Below are 19,119 nucleotides of genomic sequence, written 5' to 3' on the forward strand. Positions count from 1 at the left end.
TTACCAGATTGTGACAAGGTTCTTCTATACCTATTGTATTCAAGTTTAGGGTATTTTCAATCATGAATGGATGCTGGATTTTGTCAAAAACTTTCTCTGCATCTACTGATATGATCAGGTGATTTTTTTCTTGAGACAGGGTCTCACTATGCAGTTCAGGCTGGCCTGGAGCTCACTATGTAGCACAGGCTGGTCAGGAACTCACAGCAATCCTCCTGCCTCAGCCTCTCAAGTGCTGGGATTACAGGCATGTGCCACCACACCTGTTTTGATCAGGTGATTTTTGTCCTTGCTTTTATTTCTGTGATGTATTACATTTATTGATTTATGTATATTGAACCATCCTTGCATCCCTGGTATAAAGCTTACTTGGTTCTAACATATGACCTTTCTGATGACTTTTTTTTGGTACTGGGGATCAAACTCAGGACCTTGCACTTTCAAGGCAGGCAGTGGCACCACTGAGCTAAATCCCTGGCCGCTTTCTGATGATTTGTTGCATTCTGCTTGCCAGTATCTTGTTGAGGACTTTTGTGTCTATGCTCACTAAAGAGCTTGACCTGTAGTTTTCTCTTTTGGTTAGGTCCTTGTCTGGTTTTGGAATCGGAGAGATGTTGGCTTCCAGCAGTGAGTTTGGAAGCGCTCCTCCCCTTTCAATCTTACTAAAGAGTTTGAGGAGTATGGGCCTTATACCCTCCCTGACAGTCTTGTAGAGTTCAGAGGTGAATCTGTCAGGTCCTGGGCTTTTCTTGGCAGCTTATTACTGCCGCACTTTTACTGCCTGTTCCTGGATATGTCTTCTTGATTCAGTTTTCCTAATTCATATGTGTCTAGGAATCTCTCAGTTTCTTCAAGATTTTCTAATTTGTTGGAGGCAGTTTTGTCATGGTGCTGGAGAAGGGCACCTGGACTTGGGCTCTATCCATGGTGATTTTGTTTTTTCATTTCTAATTGCACCCATGTGAGTTCTGTCTTTTTGGGATAAGTTTGGATAAGAATATGTCTATTTTGTTTATTCTTTCCAAGAAACAGTTCTCAATTCATTGACTCTTTGTATTTTTTTTTTTGGTCTCAGCTTAATTCCTACTGACATTTATCATTTCCCTCCTTGAACTGGGTTTGAGTGTGGACTATTCTTGTTTTTCTCATGTTTGAGGTGCACTATTTGGTTATTTACTTGACTTGTTCTGTTTTCATGATGTGAGTGCTGACCACAGCAAACTTCCCTCTTAGGAAAGCTTTCATTGTGCCCCATAGGTTCTGGTGTGTTGGACGAGCATTATTGTTTGATTCTGGGAACTGTTTAATTTCTTCCTTGATTCCTTCTGTGACCAACTGAGTGCTCAGGAGTGTGTAACCTAATGTCAAGATGTTTGTGAAGTTTCTGTGGTTTCTTTTGTGGTTGATTCATTTCAGTGTACTACAACCTGATAGGGTCGTGTCTGGTGAGGGCAGATTTTACCTATCCAGTGTTTGCAAACTTTACACCAATAAGGAATTAGAGATATAAGTTTAGAAGGAGAAACAAAATCACTTTATTGGAAGGAGGAGCAGAATGAGGAGACAGACAGCTACCTTGTCAGAGTAAGGTGCCAAGGGTCTTTGTTCTCAGCCCCTTTTATTACACGGTGAGAAGGGACTGCCCCGTGAGAGCTGTTACCACTGGATTGGCTGTTTTAGGCTGAGACCTGATTCAACCACTGTCCCTTTTCTCTGCCTACATGCAAATTCTTGGGTAAGCTTTTTCTGGTTGTGTTTGTTTTGTCAAGTTGATATCTTTGAGATTTACAACAGAGCCTTACATTCAAGGCTGAGTTAGCAGTTAGTAAGGGATACATGTACATTTTAGTGGAGTCACATGGTGAGAGAATATTAAAATATATATTTTATACAGGTATGTGTCTCCAGGTGTGAGTATATATTTGATACACTGAGTGAATTTTATGTAATATACCCCCCTCCCCACCCATCTCCTCTGTACTCAACTGGAGATGGAGAGGAGAGAACTGGGGCCCTGGCTTCCAAGCAGCCAGGATGCTGATCAGTCCTCCCTCCCTCTCTTGACTGCTACTGCTAGCAGGGGTTTAACTCTTTCCAGTAGGGTTTGCCAGCAACCTCACTAAGGCCCTTACCTCTCCCTGCCTGTTCCCCAACTTTCCCTGCAAGTCTGCATGGGGTGGGGTTGATTCTTGTGCCTCCATCTAAGCAGGCTTTGTGGACTAGGAGAGGTCTGTTTTGGAGAAAGTTCCAAGTGTGGCCGAGAAGAATGTACATCCTTCTGCAGGAGGCAGAACACTCTGTAGACAACTATTAAGTTCCTTTGTCTCAAGGTGTGGCTCAGCTCTGATATTTCTGTTAGTTTTTTAGTTTATTTATGAAGGTGGGCATTGAAGTCACCCACTACGATTGTGTTGGCATTTTGTGCCCCTCAGTGCTTGCCTTGAAGGGGTCCACTGGCAGTGGTGCATATATAATCACAACTGTTAAGTCTCCCTGATGAACTGTTGCCTTAACCAATATTTAGTGACCTTCTTTGCCTCTTACGGTCAGTTTTAGCTTGAAGTTTACTTTGTCTGAGATTGACATTGTTATCCCTGCTTGCTTTCAGGGTCCTGGTGTTTTCCATCCTTTGATTTTTAGTCTATCAATTTCTTTTTGGGTTACATGTCTTCTGAATGCAACAGACTGCTAAGTTTTTGCTTGGGAGCTGGGACACACACACACACACCTGTTGGTGACACCCTGCCCCAGGGCAGCCTGCTGCCAGCCGGTCTGGAGTGGCTGCCCTTCTCTGCATCCTCAGTTCTGATTCTCGCACAGCCCAGTGGTCCTTCCTGGCCCTACTCCTCAAGATGAGCTGTCCGCTCAGGAGTGCAGGCAGGGACCCCTGGCTGCTCGTCTCTGGGCCCCAGGCTGACGGCTGGCACTGGAAAATGCACAGAATGCATTTATTCCTCCCATCAAGGTGTGTCACCTCACAGACCTAAAAATGGAGGAGTAAAGAGGGCACATGCCTTGCCCGAGGTCACAGCACTGCCAGATGGTGGCACTGGGTGTAGGCTCCTGACTGCCACCTCCCACAGCAGTGTTGGCTCGCATGGCCTCACTCCTTTCCAACGTGAGGTCCTCTTGTTCTCGCCATTCCCCACTGGAGACTCTACTGTTCTTGGTTCTTCGTTCTCTTAACACAACTCCATAGGAAGCAATTTATCTCACATACATGCAAGGTGTTTTCACTCCGGTGGGGTGACAGCACAAGAGCACAATTAACTCCACGACTATTGTGGGGGGCAGTCCCCAGGGCAGCAGGTATGTATCCACAGGATGTGTGGGGAACAGTATGCAGCCCTGAAAAGTGAATCAGGTTCTGGTTGGAAAGCTGTCTGAGGTACAGTATTGTGCTGAGGGAATGGGAGATGATAGCAGTATGGAAAGTATATGCCTTGTATTTACTTTTACCTTCAAGTTTTACATAAGGAGATTCCTCTCTTCAACAAAAAGATAAAAAGATACGGATCAGAATAACAGGGTGGTTCCCATCACTTGAACTTATTTTATTGATATTCATTAGTGAATAAAATTTTATTGTTGCTTTTTGATGCATTTCAACACACTTTCGGTAGTGGCTGCACAATGTTGATCGTTATTTACTAAATACTGAAACCTCTGTGGTCCGGTCTCACAGTGGTATTTCTGGTGACCACGGGCAGCTCCTCTCTGATGCACAGTGGTCCAGTCAGGCCGTGTCTTCGTGTTCCTGTTACTCTACCTTCGGCTGCAAATACACTCAGATCCGGAGCGAGAAGCTACTTGCAGCGGGTGCACACTATGCGGGCGGGCGAGTGCGCCATGCGCCCCGGCCCGCTCTCTGCCGCAGAATCAGCCTGAAATCTCGGGCGGGGCCTCGGCGGGTGAGCTCTCGGGTGCCCTCTGTGATGCGGGCCCGCACGCAGCGGAAGGACACGGCGCTGCTGGGGGAGGGCACGGACGCCCACTGCCACCCTTCTGGCACCTCCCCAACCAGGGTGACCTGCGGCGCAGTCCTCGGCGGGAATAAAAAAATAACCCGCGGGACGGGACGGACAGGCAGGCTGGGCCGGAAGGAGGGGACACGAGGGATACCTAAAAGCCCACGACTCACTGGCAACAGCCTAGGACCGGGCCCCTGGTGGTTGCGGCCCTCTTCCCGGGACAGGAAGCAGCGGGGACCGAGGCTGGGGAGAGCAGCCCCTCCGGGAACAAGAGGGTGAAACATGTGAGCCTGGAGTGGCTGCCACGGCAGCGGGCGCAGAGCCCCGGCCCACAGCGCTGCTCGGTGAGGTTCTTCCCCGCTTCCCCCTGCTCACAAGTCTCCGATAAGCTTCCCAGCCCTTCCACTCCATCCTGCTGCTAGCACTGCCGGCCGGGTCGGGTCTCCATGACCCTGCTGCAAGGCTGGCCTGGGGGGACCCACTCTCACTAGTGACTCCCGGGCCAGGCATCCCAGAACCAGACCGAACTGCTGGTACCATTACTTCCGGAAAGGAGGACGGAAAGAAAATGCGTCCCATGGAACAGAGGGCTGCAGTCTGGGCCGCGGGAAGGGACGTACGCTCACGGAGCACAGGCGGACTTCAAGTTCGGGGCGTGGAAAGAAAAGCCCCCACAGAGGGGCGCGACCTTCCTCGAGGCAGAGCAGGGTCCCAGTGCTGAGCCACCCGATCGGTCACCAAAAGCTACATCAGGGCTGGGCAAGGCCGGGGTCTCCTGAGCTCCTTCGGGTGGATAGGGTGTCGGGGACCCTGGGCCATGTGACAGCTCGTGGTTTGACACAAGCAGAGGACACGGAATTCACTGGTTTCTTATCCATAGGATAAGAACACGCTCGGGAGTTTCAGTGCTTCTCAAAGGAAAGAAGGAAGGACCCGCAGTCTGGTGAGCACAGGTGACTCCCCGTGGGACTGCAGGACGGCAGGGCACCACCAGGCCTGCGCATGCTGCGTGCCACCTCACCAGCGCCACTCCACCCCGCCGGGCCGGGCCCGGGCACAGGAAGGGACAGCGCAGCAGGCAGCACCACCTGCCCTCACCGCAGGCTGGTTTGTTCGGGGAGCTTAGCACCCATCAGGATGCCCGAGGTGAGCACCGCGGGTGCCTTCATCTGCATGCTGGAGCCCACCATGGTGGGGAAGCTTCGGTTCCTACGGATGCCACCCGGAAGCTGCAGCCCGCCCACGGTGCTGGCGACGGCGGTGGCCGGGCAGCCCAGCGGCAGGCCCCCGGGAGCCCCGGGCGGCACGCAGAGCACAGGTCCCCGGCCCTCCGTCACGGTCATGGCGGGGCCACGGGCCCGCCCTGTGCTCACCGCCCGGGCCACCCCGAAGCGCCGCACCTTGGCAACGAGGTTGAGGCTGCCGACCGACACGTCGGTCTGGCTCTCGCTGCTGCGCACGCCCTTCTTCTCCCGGACCTCCCGCAGGATGCAGCTGGCCGGCTTGGACGCCAGGAAGGTGTCGTAGGGCGGGCTGGTGCCCTTGAACTCGAAGGCAGGTGGGGAGCCGGCGGGCGTCCGCATGGGCGAGTTGGGGGGTGTGCAGGGGATCACGGCCATGCGGGGGGCGTAGGCGGGCAGCAGGGAGCCCCGTGCGGCACGGTCCCAGCTCCGCGGGTCATACACGGCGGCTGAGATGCCGCGCTCCTTCAGCAGCCACACCAGCCCCAGTGACGTGCTCATGGTAGTCGTGGAGTCACGGGCGTTGGTGAAGGACTCGGCCAGACTCAGCCTCCGTGGGGTGCACGGCGTGGCCGCCGGTGTGGACTTCAGGTGGCCGGCACTGCCGCAAGCAGGTGTCGGGGCTGCATTAAGGCTGGAGGGAGAATGGCAGGTTACACCCCGGGAGGACCAGGACCGTGCCAGGCCGGTGGCCACGTCCCCCAGGGTGGCAGGGCAGGCCTGGGACCTCTGTCCACGGAGTCCCTCAGGTGGGGCACGGGAGCCCTCTGCCCTCCTGGTGTGTGCCTCCAGCCGTGTTGGGCCAGCGGGGAAGGGACAGCTCAGGAGGACTGAAGCTGTCGGAGGAGGCAGAGAGGCCCCTCCCCATCTGCTCAGGGTCCAGCTGCTCGGGAAGAGCAAAGGACACAGCACTGGCCATGGCGGTGTGTGCATCACTGCCTGCCCCGGGTCCCGAGGCCGGGACAGTGGCCTGCCCTTCCCCACTGCCCCCTCCCCCTTCACATGCTGTCCAAGCCTATGCTGGTCGTGGAGTTCATGCCCAGAGGAGGACAGCACATCCTGGGCTCCGTCTACGGCACACAGAGACTAAGAAGCATCCCTGTCCCTCCTCTCTGTCCTGCTGCCTGTGGCCCCATGAGGTCTGGCAGCTGGGACCAGCTGGGGAGGCCACGAGGACAGGGAAGGTCCCAGGGTTCGGGGAGAGGCCCTGGCGTGGCTGAGAAAGGGTGGCCGACTTCCAGCAGCTGCTGCAGGGCAGGGAGTCCACCTGGCCTCCAAGCCTGCTGGAGGGGCTGCCAGGTCCTGGGACTGGTGAGCTGAGCGGCCCAGGAGCTGGGGACAGAGACCTCTCTCCCATCACCCTGGGCGAGGACCAGCATGGGAGGAACAGAGGAGGACCTGCCCGGAGCAGGTCCCTGGCATGACCAAAGGGCCCCTGGCCAGGGACAGCCCAACAGCAAGAGCAGGCTGCGGGCCTCGGGGCTCGGGGACCTCCCAAGACAGCTCACACAGGTGCGGGAGGGTGCAGGCACTCGGGAAACACAGCGTTAGACACCACGGCAGAGGCCAGGTTAGGGGCAGACTTGCAAGGGGCACAGGAGGTGTTCACAGGTGTGTGCGCATCCCGCAGAGGGGAAAAACTTCTCGACTGAAGTCTGGCTTGGGGGCTCCCTGAGGAGAGTTTGATTTTGCTCCAGCTGCCTTCCCTTCCTTGAAACACAGGCTGGACAGGCTAGAAGGGCATCTAGCTCGGGATGCAGCTGTGCGGCCCTCTAGGTGGAGCCTGCCGTGTGTGGTCCCTCCGGAGGCTGCATCTGCCCAACATGCAGGGCCTCCCACTGGGGCTAAAACACGGCTTCCCCTTCCACACACAGGCCAGGAACCCAGAGCCCGGCAGCAGGGGCAGCGAAGACAGAGCCGACCTTGGGTCAGGCCTCGATTAGTGTGGGAGCAAGGCCAGCCAGGGTTTAATGGATTAGGGGATCGGCGGCCAGGCCACCGCAGACACACGGAAGCCGTGCGTGCACACAGACCCTCGCAGGGGCCCGGCCCGGGCGGCCCTGTGTGCTCACCCCCTGCCTCACCCATGGCTCAGCTCTGCCCTACACCTCCTCTCGCCCAGCGGGGCCCAGGACGGCTCCGGCGTCCTCCGCCCATGACCTGTGGAGAATCGTTCAGGGTTGAGGTGCTCTCTGGGGAGCTGCTCGCCAGCCGCCCACTCACTGTGCCCGTCCTCGCTCCCCCAGTCTCCTTCAGGGACCTGGGAGGTTGCTGCTGCTCGGCAGAGGAAATGGCAGAGTCGGAAACACCAGTCTCCCCTCCCCGGGAGGCGGGGAGAAGCCAGGGCCGAGGGGCAGCTGACCAGACACGGGCTCTCGGAGCTGAGGCAGGCCAGCTGGGCGTGGGCTAGGCCAGGGGTCTGCACCCTGGGTCCATTGCCATGCACAGCTCCAGGAGGAGCCCGGGCACAAGGGATCCCTGGAGGCCAGACCTCTCCTGGGAGGAAACGGAGACTGGCTCTGGGGTGGCCATGGGCCTGCAGGAAAAGCTGCTAAGGAGAGGTCTCAGGATGCAGCCCACAACCAAGCCAAGGGCAGGGAGGGTGGGCCAGCTCTACCGTCTGAGCGGGGTTTGAGTCAACAGGGCCCAGAACAGCTGACGACAAACACCTGTGCAGTTTGTTCTCAAGCTGGCCAGAGCTGGCTTTTGTTCATTTGTTTTGCGACTGGAGTCTCACTTTGTAGTTCAGGGTGGCCTGGACCTCACAGCGATCCTCCTGCCTCAGCCTCCTGAGTGCTGGGATCACTGGCGTGAGCCCCATGCCTCACTCTGGGGATGGCTTTGCGGGAGCCTCTCACGTGGCTATCCTCAACACAGGGTCTCACAGGTAAGGGGTCCCCATCCTCAGCCGCAGCTGCCCGCTGAGGCCAGCCTTACCTTGGTGTGACCCGAGTGAGCTCGTCGGAGGGGTGCAGAATGCGGCAGGTGGTGAAGGTGAAGGTGGAATTGGTCTGGGACATGCACTTCCCGGGGTGGTTTGCTGCATCGGGAACAAAACACAGTCCTTGCATCTGGTGTGCACAGTGAACACAACCCAGAGACCCAAGCGGATACAAGGTGGGGTCGCCTGTGGGCGGGGCTGGGAGGACAAGGACCACGAGCTCTGCAGGAAGGTGGCCCCGGGCACAGCTGCAGCAGAGCCCTGGCTGCAGGGCCGTGCGTCCCCCTGCCTCTGCCTGTCCACACAGGGTCCCGGTCAGGTCAGGGCCAGCAGTGGATCCAGTTCCGGACAGCTGGCCTTGGGGGCTGAATCTGGTTTCCTCCTCAGAGGTCAGAATTGCTTTCTCCTTTTGTCACTTGTGTGTCTTTTCATGGGCAAACGGATGCCAAACTCTTCCAGGACAGGGAGGCCACGTGGTGCCTGGCAGCCAGGCAGGGCTCACACTGAAGGGGCTTGGGGACCTGGCTCCACTACTGACCCTCGGGACTGTCGGGGGGATGTGGTGACCTCAGCGGCCTCAACAACAGCATGGCAAGAGCTTCAGACAGCACCCTCGGCCAGGCTAAGGGCCGTCTGGTCACAGCCTGGACTGGCACCGGGCCCTCTCGAGACCCCGCCCTGCCTTTCTGTCTCCAGGACAGCACGAGTTGGCCCCGTCACTAACTCTAGGGCTCTGCCCGCTGTTGCTCAGGAGGCCAAGGCTCGGGGCAAAGGGAAGCATGTGAGAGAAAGCGGGTGGGAGCAGCTCTCAGGCTACCAGAGACATCATGATTGCCAGGTTACCTCGTTCATAACTCACGCAGTGGGAGAAGGAGCCAAAAGGGGGAATAAAAGGCAGCACCCAGAGCACGCACGGTGGGTGCAGCCACTCTCCCGCCCGCCCGCCCGCCACAGCCGCTCAGCCCCCAGAGACCTCAAGGGGGAAAGGACGGGGCTCGGAGCCCAGGAGCCTGCATGGGGCTGGGAGCTGCAATCTTCCAGCTCCTACAGGTGTTTTCTCTTGGATGTGGACCAAAAGGAAAAGGGCAAGCAAAACAGAACGGACGGGTGCCGCAGACCCACAGATCCACGCAGATGATAAAAAATAAAAACAAAAAGCTGGAGCCACACAAATCGAAGGCAAGGAAGACAACACAAAGCATGGAATGCCAAGGTGACTCAGGCAAGGTGAGGCACTGGCCCCGCATCATCTGAGCCACTCTGTGCCACAGGCTCCGTGGCCCCTGGCATGGAGGCCCAAGGGCAAATGCTCAAGCATGGGGAGCTCTGGTCAAGGCAGGAGGAAGGAAAAAACAGAGGGAAACCGCCTTCCACTCTCTGTTCCTCCAGCAATAAATGTAATGGCTCAGGAACTCAGGTAACTGAGAAATTGCTGTAAGCAAAACAAAAATGGAAACAGCTATGAAGAGAAGGCAACCAAACAATCACGATCCTCTGCAACCAAGGAGGGCCGTGACCAAAGCAAGCCAAAGCGAGCCAAGGCCAGCGGGGAGCAGCCCCACAGACAGGGCACGGGAGGACGGTTACTGGGGAAGAAGGGAGAAAGCAGGAAACAGATAATCAGGACAAAGCCACTGAAAAGGACAGAATATTAAAAAAAAATCAAACAAGACTGGATTTAAAATCAGAAGTGCACCCCAATTTAAACCCATGGCCAGAATCTCAATCACAAGGTCCCGGAGGTGCAGCTCCTGCACCCCATTAGGTTTCAGATCTTTAATTGCAGCACAGTGCAAGGTCGTTTCAGAGGCACAGCGGCATCCACAGAAGTGAAATTTGGGGGTGAGAACAGGCTGCTAAAATTCAGAAGTCACCAGGGCCCAGGAGCCATCAACAGCCTTAGGTGACGAAGAGGGTCAATCAGAGCCCACAGTGCCAATGCCGGCGACTCGCCCGGCCTGCCAATTACCGCTGGGACACTGCTGCGCCAGCTCTCCTGTCACTGCGGGCCGCCGGGCCGCCACTACGCCTCCCTGCCTTGGGACACAACACAGAGAAGTGAGTGGCAAGGTGGGGCCCCTGAGCCTCCTGCTCCTCCTGGACCTTCCGGGCAGTCAGGACCACAGCCTGTGTGGGAGCCCCTGTCCATCCACGAGGCGGGGCCGTGGTGGAAGGCGGCACTGTGTGACCACCTCACACTGCTCACTCGGGGGGCACAAAGCTCCCCAGGACCAAGGCTCTGACTCCCTGCTGAAAGCTGTGTGCTGACCTGGCTGCAGGGCTCTGGGTGTTCCTAGGGAAGGGCAGATGCTGCACTGAATCGCAGCCAAAGGCTGAGACCCGCCTGCCGGCCAGATGGAAATGGGTCAGAAATCAGCACTGACCATTTCCTTAGGAATAAAAGCCCCAATCCTTCCTTACATTAATTCCGACACCGGTACAAACTCTGATGAGCTTGCAACTCCACCAACCCTGCCTGTCCAGGCTGGGGGTCTGTGAACTCCAGGAGGCTCCCTGCAGGCTCTCTGCTCAACACAGTCCATCCGCTTTTTGTAGCAGCTAAGCGGTGCAGCCACAGGGAGTGCCTGTGTCCCAGGCTCTCTGATGCCACCCAGAGTGGGCCACGTGACAAGTGGCACTGCCACCAGTGCCCCTCGGGGTTGTGGCGCCTGGCACTGATGGGAAAACATGGGTGGCAGCAGCAGTGGCAGGCCCAGCACAGCCCCGCGCCCACCAGTCGGGGAGGTGCACACTATAAACTGGGCTGTGCTGTGACCTGGTCAGGATGCCCGGGCCCCACAGGAACTGAAGCACGATGGGGCTTGGTCCGTCCAGCTACCCCCATGGGATAACCTGGACCCACGGGCTCTGGCACCCTCCCCCCCGTGCTGCTCCCTTCCTCCGTCCTCTGTGGAGGGAAACGGGGCGACACAGGCTCTTTCCTGTCTGAAAGCCGTGGTGGAGCCCAGCCCTTACTGAACCCCTGTGAGCCCCACAGAGTGGGGTGCCTCCTCGTGGGGATGCACACACACTGGGGATGGAGGAGCACTGCTATGTCGCACCCCAAGCTACTTCCTCTAAGCTCACAGAAATGACTTCTAAAAAGGTCAAAAAGTTCTTTCAAGCGCATCTCAAAATCTTGGAAAATGGGACCCATCTTTGCAGTGCACGGAGGGCCTTCTGTATTTTCTTTGATCTTCGTGAGGAGTAGCAGGCTTGTGTGAAATAAAGAAAATGGTCTGCCCGTTTTCCTTTCCTTTTCTTTGGTACGTAGTGTGAAGCTGCTGGCCTGAGACTGGACTTGCCGTTTCTGTGGACGCAGTGGCAGACACATGCACACTCACACAGGCCGTACCTCATCACCAGGACCACAGTGACACCAGGCCCAGCCTTCTCATCCACGCAAACCAAACCCACTGATGCCGAAGCCCTGTCCAGTCAGCTCACGGGCACCAGTGTGCGTTTTTACTTCGGCGCCTTCTCTCACGATGACGGTGGCAGAGGACGGTGCCTCACCTCTCAGCAGCAGGACAGAGAGCTGCATTCGTATGAGCCCCAGAAAGGCAGAAGCAACACTTCAGAATTCTTCCCAAAAGACTGCAATATCAGGGCACAGGAAAATGCTAGGAGACTTTTCTGCCACTTGCTTATGTAACTGCGCCCATGAATCTTTCTGGGGAAAAGTCCTATGATGAGTCCACGTACGAAATGCTCCCAGGAAACCCACCTAGCGCAGGCACGGGCGGGTCAGTGCGGCTCTGGCGGGCCTGCTGCCTGAGTGAGGTCATCGGCAAGAGTGCTTCCCACGAAGCGATGCAGCCCAGTTTCCCCATTTTGTAATAAAAGCTCTCTTTAATTTCTAAATGCAAGGCGATGCTTTAAAGCTCTTAGCTCCTGGCAACGCGTTCCCCTGCTTCTCCTGTGCTCCTTGGACACAGCCCCAGTGTGGTTGTGGCTCTAGGGGACCCCAGACCCCAGAGATCAGGCATCTGGCACTCGGACGGGTTCCATCTTGGGGGTTTTTGAACCACATCACCAGATCTTTTTCTGGTTTCTGCACAATTTCTTTTCAGCTTCTGCAAAATTAAGTCTACTCTTCACCTTGCACCAAGATCTCTACTGTCTGTTTTATCTAAAAAGTGTGTCATGTAGGTGAATGACTTCACAGCATCCTATAGAGGGGCTCACTGCAGGCTGCTGTCCAGAGAAGAGACTTCAGGTGCTGTTAAAGTGCCACGGGGAAATGCGAAAGTCTCTGGGTCCTTGGATGCCAGTGAAGCTGGGCTGCATCTCTGTCCCCGCACTGACAGGGGTCCCTCGCCTTTTCCACTCTAGCTGCTCCCACAGAACGAGGACCTGTGTTAAACCAGGACACAACAGAAGTGGCTCATCCTTCTCGGCTCTGCTTCGGGTGGCCCAGGTGCTGATATTCAGGGGATTTTCAGGCCCGAATTGCCCAGTGTGACTTTTCCTTCCCCACTGACCAGGGTCTCGGTGTCCCCCAGGCGTCTCTGCCAGGCGCACTTCAGCACTGTGACCTTTACATTCTGTGGGCCCCACTTCAGCCTACCCTTCGCGCGCCTGTGAGGTGCGGTCTCCGAGGTAATTTGGCTGAACCACCCGCCCAGCTGCTGGCTGCAGTCCTCTAAGCCTTCACCCTGCATGCAGGTTAGAGCTCAGTGCAGAGCATGGCCGAGGCCTGGAAGTGCCTGTGTCTGACGCCACATGCTTTCCATGTTAAAACATAAAACATGTCATTGAAATAAAGTAAAACTATAATTTAAAAATTGTTTTAAACAATCCATTTTAATCATCTATTTACAGTACAGTAATGTGGAACCATCTTTTCTAAAATATAGAATTTTTAAAAATCATCAAATGATGCTTCAAGTAATACATAAAATATACTGATAATTTTTTTCAGTGCTCAGAACTTTTTCCCCATGTGACAGTAGGCAGACATATATGGTCTTCCCAATCCCCCAGTTTTAAAAAAGAAAAGGAGAATCACCTTCCAACTTCACAGCTTCTCCCTGGGTCTCCCCAGCAGCTCCTGGGACTGTGGACCGCGGCCCCAAGCAAGCTGCAGCCCAGTGGGCCGGAGGCCAAAGCAGGGTCTCCCGCGTCTGTGACCCCTCAGGGACGCCTGGGTCACTCATTTAGAGTGAAGCACTTCTCACACTCCAAGCATCAAGATGGTCCTTCCACTTCCAAAAGAGGAACAGAGCCAAACCCTGAGCACGCCTTCCCCCGAGGGGGGTTGAGATGAGACCGGCACATGGTGCAAACTCTGCCCAAGCCTCCCGCAGAAGCAGTGGGCCCCCTGCTCCCCACTCAGAAACCTGTGCGCCGTCTTCAGCACTCAGCCTGGGTCTGGGCTGGGATGTGTGTGCTGCAGGTTTCCGTGAGGAGTGACAGGAAGGAGGTTGGGGGCCGTGGCTGGGCAAGCGTGGGCTGAGGGTGCCTGGCTGTGCCCCTCGCCCTCTGTCCTCCATGAGAGGTGCTCTGGGCCCCACTGGCTTTATTCCTTGCACAGCCCCCAGGTCACCTAGTGTGCCCTGAGTCCCAGGTCCCCGTGCACCTGTAGGGCTGCGGGCAGGGCCTCGGCTCTGTCCTGCCCCGAGCTCCCGGGGTGCTGTGGCTTTCACAAAGGAAAACTAGGGACCACAGAGACCAAATTCCCGATGACAGGAATGTCATGAGGATGACGCCCCAGGGTACCCCATCTTTTCTGGGTCTGTCCCCTTACCGCTCCCACAAGACCTCGCTGTGGGGCGGAGCATGCCAGCTGGGAGATGGTGACCACGTGACCCCGGGCTCTCGGGCCTGAGCACACGGCCCGAGGCAGTGCCTGCAAGCTGAGCTCACAGCCGTGTTGCCCTTGGGTGCTCGGCTCTGCACTCACCGCTGCCTCTCGGAGACTCAGTATGATCTCTTGGGGCCCCTCTGCTTAATCACATTTTTAAAATCCCCCCGAACAGGTGTAAGTTAGAGCGAAAACAACATGCATGTCTTCAGGAGAGGCAGGAAGTCAAAGGCTGCTCATCCGAGTGTCGCCTGAAACCCCGATCACTTTGTGGGCTTGTTTCCATGTGAATGTAGCATCCAGGTGAGATTTTCCCTCCCCTGTGGACTGGCCCAGCCTTGATCACTGCCCCAATGTGCCCAGTGCGGCTCCACAGAGATCACCAGGGTGTCGTGGAACCTGCCCCTCGGACACGGGGCCACACCCAGGACAGAAAGGGGCACTGGCCTCGGGGCCCCACACCGCTCCTTTTAGCAGCCTCTCCTGCTCCCACCGTAAGGGCCCTGCTGAGCCAGGCCCAAGTCGGGCAGGGCTGCGCCTGGGAACTGCATAAGGACCATCGGACTCCATGGTACACACAGCGCCACACAGCAGGGATGCTTTCACCATCACCCACACAGACGAGCGGAAGCCACACACAGAGAGCCACTGCACATGGTGCTGGGGACAGAGGTGAGGACAGCCCGGAGCCCGGCCTCTGGGGCCAGGGCCAGGTTTGCAGGACAGAGCGCGGTGCCCTCACCAGACCCCTCCTCCTCCTCCGCGGCCTCGGGCGGCTCCTGCATCTCCTCGGGGGAGCTCCTGCTGCCTGGGACAGTCACGCGTGCCCGGGACCTCTCACCTGAGGTCTCTGGGTGCTGCACTGGCGTGGAGGTATCTAGGCCCGGGAGGAGAATGTGGTCACCTGTGTCGTCTTCCTCAAAGTCGTTAAGGCAGTACACTTCGTCCAGGTCAACGTCCAGTGTCCGGAAGCCTTTGGTGACCACGCCAGGCCGGGGGTCTAGAATGCCCCCCAGGTGAGGCTGGGCCAGCTGCTGCCAGTGGTGGAGCGTGGCAGAACCTGGCAGGGAAGGCACAGAGAGAGGAGCAGGTTAGCATGGAGGCTGAGACAGGCTGGTCAGCGCCCCAGCCAGCTCTGCCCTCCTCCTGGCCACATCCCAAGGAACCCAACTCAAGGAACCGACAACTCCATCTTTAGGTAAACGAGCGTCACACTGCGTGCCAAGGTGTTTGGTTAGGAAGCATTTTAAGCAACCCCAAAATTCAATGCATTATCGTTTTATAGACAGCAGAGGGGGAAATGGCCAAACAAGCACAGGGTGGGCACGTGCGCTTGCAGGTTCCAGAGCACATGGACGGACGTGAGGAGGAGGTGATGCTGCCTGCCCCGGACCCACTCCAGAGACAGCAGAGCCGAGGAGGTGGCAGGTGTGACCGTCACCATCTTCCCTCGGGTCTCTGTACCTACCAGCAGCCGGGCGCTGCCTGGTCAGGCGCAATGTAAGGACGCGGTAAGTCCACGCAGAGCAGTCTAGGGCCAGGAGCCAACTCCTGTGACACCAGACCCAGGACTCAGATGCCATGGTGCGTGGTCTGTAATAACACCAGCGTGTGTCCCGACGACCTGAGTGTCCTGACCACTCTGTGCCGAGGTCATGTGCCCCGGGAACCCAGGCTCAGCGCATCCACCTCTAGCACACTGAGGTTGCTCAGCTTCCATCTGGCCACAGGACTCAGCAGGCCAGGTCCCCACTTGTGTGACACCAGCAATGCCTAGGGGCTGGGAGTCACCCAACACAAGGGCACACGCAACTCTCTGCCCTCACGAGATCTCGGCCGGGCCTTGGGTAGGTGAGGGAGGCAGAGGTGGGGGCTTCCGCATACCTGGCCCCAGCGTCACCCACGGCAAGAAGCCCCGAGGGGCACCAGGCTGCCCTGGTGGGGAGGGAAAGGGGAACAAACACACAGATCCTGGTGCTCCAGAAGTGAGGATGGAGGTTTGCCAGCCCCCAACACGGCCGGGAGAGCACTGTCCACGGGACAATCACAGCCAGGTCTGGGGAAGGTTTCCTGGCCCACTGCAAACCCACTTGGAAGGAAAACCCTGGCACACTGAGGATCCATGCTGAGGGTTTGTTGATGCCCACTTCAAGGTCTGGCCAGGTCGTCAGCATGCACAGATACAAAACCAGACTATTTCTCCCAGATCTGCTAAATACAAATATATACCCTCAACGCAACAAGGAACAAGCCATAATGGGGCAGCTGTCATGGAAGGGGATGCGTGCCTGGGGGCACGGCTGGCACAGTGGCTCTCACAGGGCCAACTGCTCCACCTTCGGAACAGCAGCCGACGGCTGCCACAGCTGTGGGAGAGGAGGAGGACACTAATGCCACCAGGTGGGCAGAAGCCAGGGGCGGCACCAACTTCCTGCAGAGCACACGACAGCCCTGCCACCGAGATCCAGGCCACCGTGACGGTGCCATGGCTGGGAAACCACCCACACCCGCGGCGGCCTTCGCTCCTGGACTGTGAGGACCTGAAGGAGCACAGTCCCTGGGCACTCGGAGACGGGGACACTGTGCAGCTGAGTCCCCAGTGCCACCACACCACTGCTGGTGTCAAGACCCCCATGAGGACGCCTGTGAAATGCTGCATGCTTTACCCACAGCACATCAACTCCTCCTCAGAACACGAATGAGCATCACCGTCTCACTTCACAGGAGCCCCGGGGTTGGGCAACTTCCCAAAGCCATTAATCAGTGGGGACAGAGCCAGGCAGGCTTCGGGGGAGGCCAGTTCTTACAGCACCTGCCCCTGCCCCTCCAAATGCATAGGACAAGAATGGCAGGACCTCGGTGACCCGGCCAAAGACACACTAAAGAGTGGCTGGCACCCCACTGCACAGAATGCCAACTCCAGAACTCCCACGTGGGTGTCTAGGGCCAGCAGGGACACGAGCGCCTTCCGGGAGTCACTGCCGCCCCAGGGCCATGTGCTCCTGGCTTCACAGGCACAATCCCGGCATGAGAGCAGCAGCAGGGAGCAGGCTCCAAGGAGCCATGGCCTGCTGGTTAGCACCATGCGTTGGGGGTCCACATGGCCTCCACCTGGGCGGGAAAGGGAGCCGGGGCGGGGCAGGTGAGGGACCGCAGCTGGGGCAGCTGTGAGAAGATGCCAGGCCTGGGCCCCGTGTGTGCCTCAGCCACCCCATCTTAGCCCCCTGCAGTCAGGGCCTGCAGAAAGGCACTGACTACAGAGCAAGAACACCCAGCTGGCCTGAGGGACGACCACGCGGAGGGCCTGGCGCTCACCTGGCCGTGCTGGGCACGGAGCAGGGCCATGCTCTCCAGAGAGCCCGCTCAGCTCGCTGGAGCTTCACACTAACCCTGCTGTCTCCAGTTCACAGAGGGGAACTCGGGCACAGAGAGGCGTCTTCCCCAAGGCCACGCGCTGTGTCCTGTCTCCGAACCCTGGCTCTGCCTCTCGGCAGATGTGAGCCTCAGGGATCAGGACCCACAGCCCTTGTGTCTGATGTGCTGAGCAAGTGAGGTGGAGAGCAGGGTGTGTTGATCACACCTGTAATCCCAGCACCCTGGGAGGCTGAGGCGGGAGGGTCAAGTTTTAGGCCAGACTGGGCAATTTAGTGCTTTAATGAGACCCTGTCTCAAAATAAAAAAGGGCTGGGGATGTAGCTCAATGTGAAGGCCTTGGGTCCAATCCCCAGTACCACTGAAGAAAAATAAAAAGCGATTTGGTGAAAGCCACCTCAAAGGCCGCTGTGTGACCTGGCTATTGGGCTGTGGGGCTCAGACTCCGCCCCCAACTGAAACCGGCCTTGAGCAGAACACCCCACCTTCCGGCTCCTCGCTGCCATCCCGGCCTTCCAGACACCTTGCAGGGCAGCTCTGTGCTGCCAGGTGCCAGCCAGCAGCCTGAGCCCTGCCTGCTCCTCCCCACATGGAAGCGGGCTGGGACGGGCATGGGTGGGAGGACACGACCTTGTCCTCCTGGCTGGCACGAGCTTCAGTTCTGCAGAGCCAGGGCGTGGAGGGCAGTGACCCCAAGGTCTCGGCCACGCCCCGGTCCCCCCCCCAGTGTTCACACCCTCCGAGAGAAAACCCTCCACCAGGGGCACGGGCCAAGAGTCTGAAGGAAGCACTAGCTGATTCATCTGGAAATCCCACCTGGATTACAACTGACCAGGAAGGAAGAGCAAAGTACGGGAGCACAAACGGCCCTGCCTCGGTCTCCTGCCACCAGTGTCTCCGCGTGACTGCTGCATTCTGCATCTGCCCACACCTGCCAGGTAAGCTGGGGAGGGCAGGTGTGAGCATTCTGGCTGACACCGTGGGCAGACGGCGAGCTGACTCAGTGGGTGGGGGAGACGGGGGCGGGAACCACTGCCTGACTGCCTGTGTGCTGCCATCCCAGCAACACTCTCCAGGGGCCTCACTGGCGCCTCTGCCCGGCTGCTGGACATCAGGGAGTCCCACGGGCTTCTCCCGGGCCGGGGGCAGAGGGCGGTGTAAGAACGTGGCCAGCAGCCACGCGGAAGCCCAGCCTCAGCACTGGGCACGCGCCGGTCAGACCTGACGTACCCACGGGGGGCTGCGCACACACCCCAGCTCACCTCTTCCTCCCCACAATCCTGACAGCGGCGAGCCACTTCCCAACGGGAAACGGCCAGCACAGTGCAGTGCACCAGTGCACGGAGCCTAGAGAGCTCGCACTCCCCTCACGGGCACACACAGACTGTGTCCCAAACAGCTTCGAAGCCAGGAAACCACACAATGGAACCAGACGAGCCCGGGCTAAGACGCGGCTTTCAGGGTAGTGACTTGGCTTCCTGGGAAGCGGGCACCAGCGGGGGCTCCTCCTCCTCCTCCTCCTCTAACTCAGCACGGACATGCTGCCACCCACGTGCAAAGCGAGAGGAAATAAAGACGAACTGCTCAAAATGAGCTTTAAAACATCCTACAATGTGCCTGGACAATGAGTCCAAAACTATATTCTTAGATGACCTCGTGAAACAGTAAAATACAGAAAGCAAAGGTACAGATGATGAAGTCCAATGGTCCCTGAGAGACAAAGGAAGCAAAAGAAAAGAAAGGCAGAAAGTAATCAGAAATGGGAGATTTTATTGAAAGAAAACGGAC

General features: G+C 57.5%; 1 protein-coding gene across 12 annotated transcripts in view; it reads right to left on the reverse strand.

Annotated features, from left to right (window-relative positions):
• Window positions 1-3,533: 3,533 nt before the first annotated feature.
• Trak1 (trafficking kinesin protein 1) overlaps window positions 3,534-19,119 on the reverse strand; it is a 139,762-nt gene continuing 124,176 nt past the window's right edge. For 7 of the 12 annotated variants that reach the window (XM_021257940.2, XM_087210685.1, XM_087210689.1 and 4 more), the window contains 3 exons: window positions 14,702-15,019; window positions 8,150-8,252; window positions 3,534-5,846 (listed from right to left, as the gene is read on the reverse strand). In XM_021257940.2, the coding sequence (XP_021113599.1) occupies window positions 5,066-5,846; window positions 8,150-8,252; window positions 14,702-15,019 (1,202 nt within the window). In that variant the 3' untranslated portion in view covers window positions 3,534-5,065. The remainder of the gene's footprint in view (window positions 5,847-8,149; window positions 8,253-14,701; window positions 15,020-19,119) is intronic. The other 5 variants (XM_021257938.2, XM_021257944.2, XM_087210688.1 and 2 more) reach the window with 2 other exon arrangements.

The sequence above is a fragment of the Heterocephalus glaber genome, unplaced genomic scaffold (assembly GCF_053883595.1).
Source record: "Heterocephalus glaber isolate CG9 unplaced genomic scaffold, H.glaber_assembly_v1.0 deba00001175, whole genome shotgun sequence".
Lineage (NCBI taxonomy): Eukaryota > Metazoa > Chordata > Mammalia > Rodentia > Bathyergidae > Heterocephalus > Heterocephalus glaber.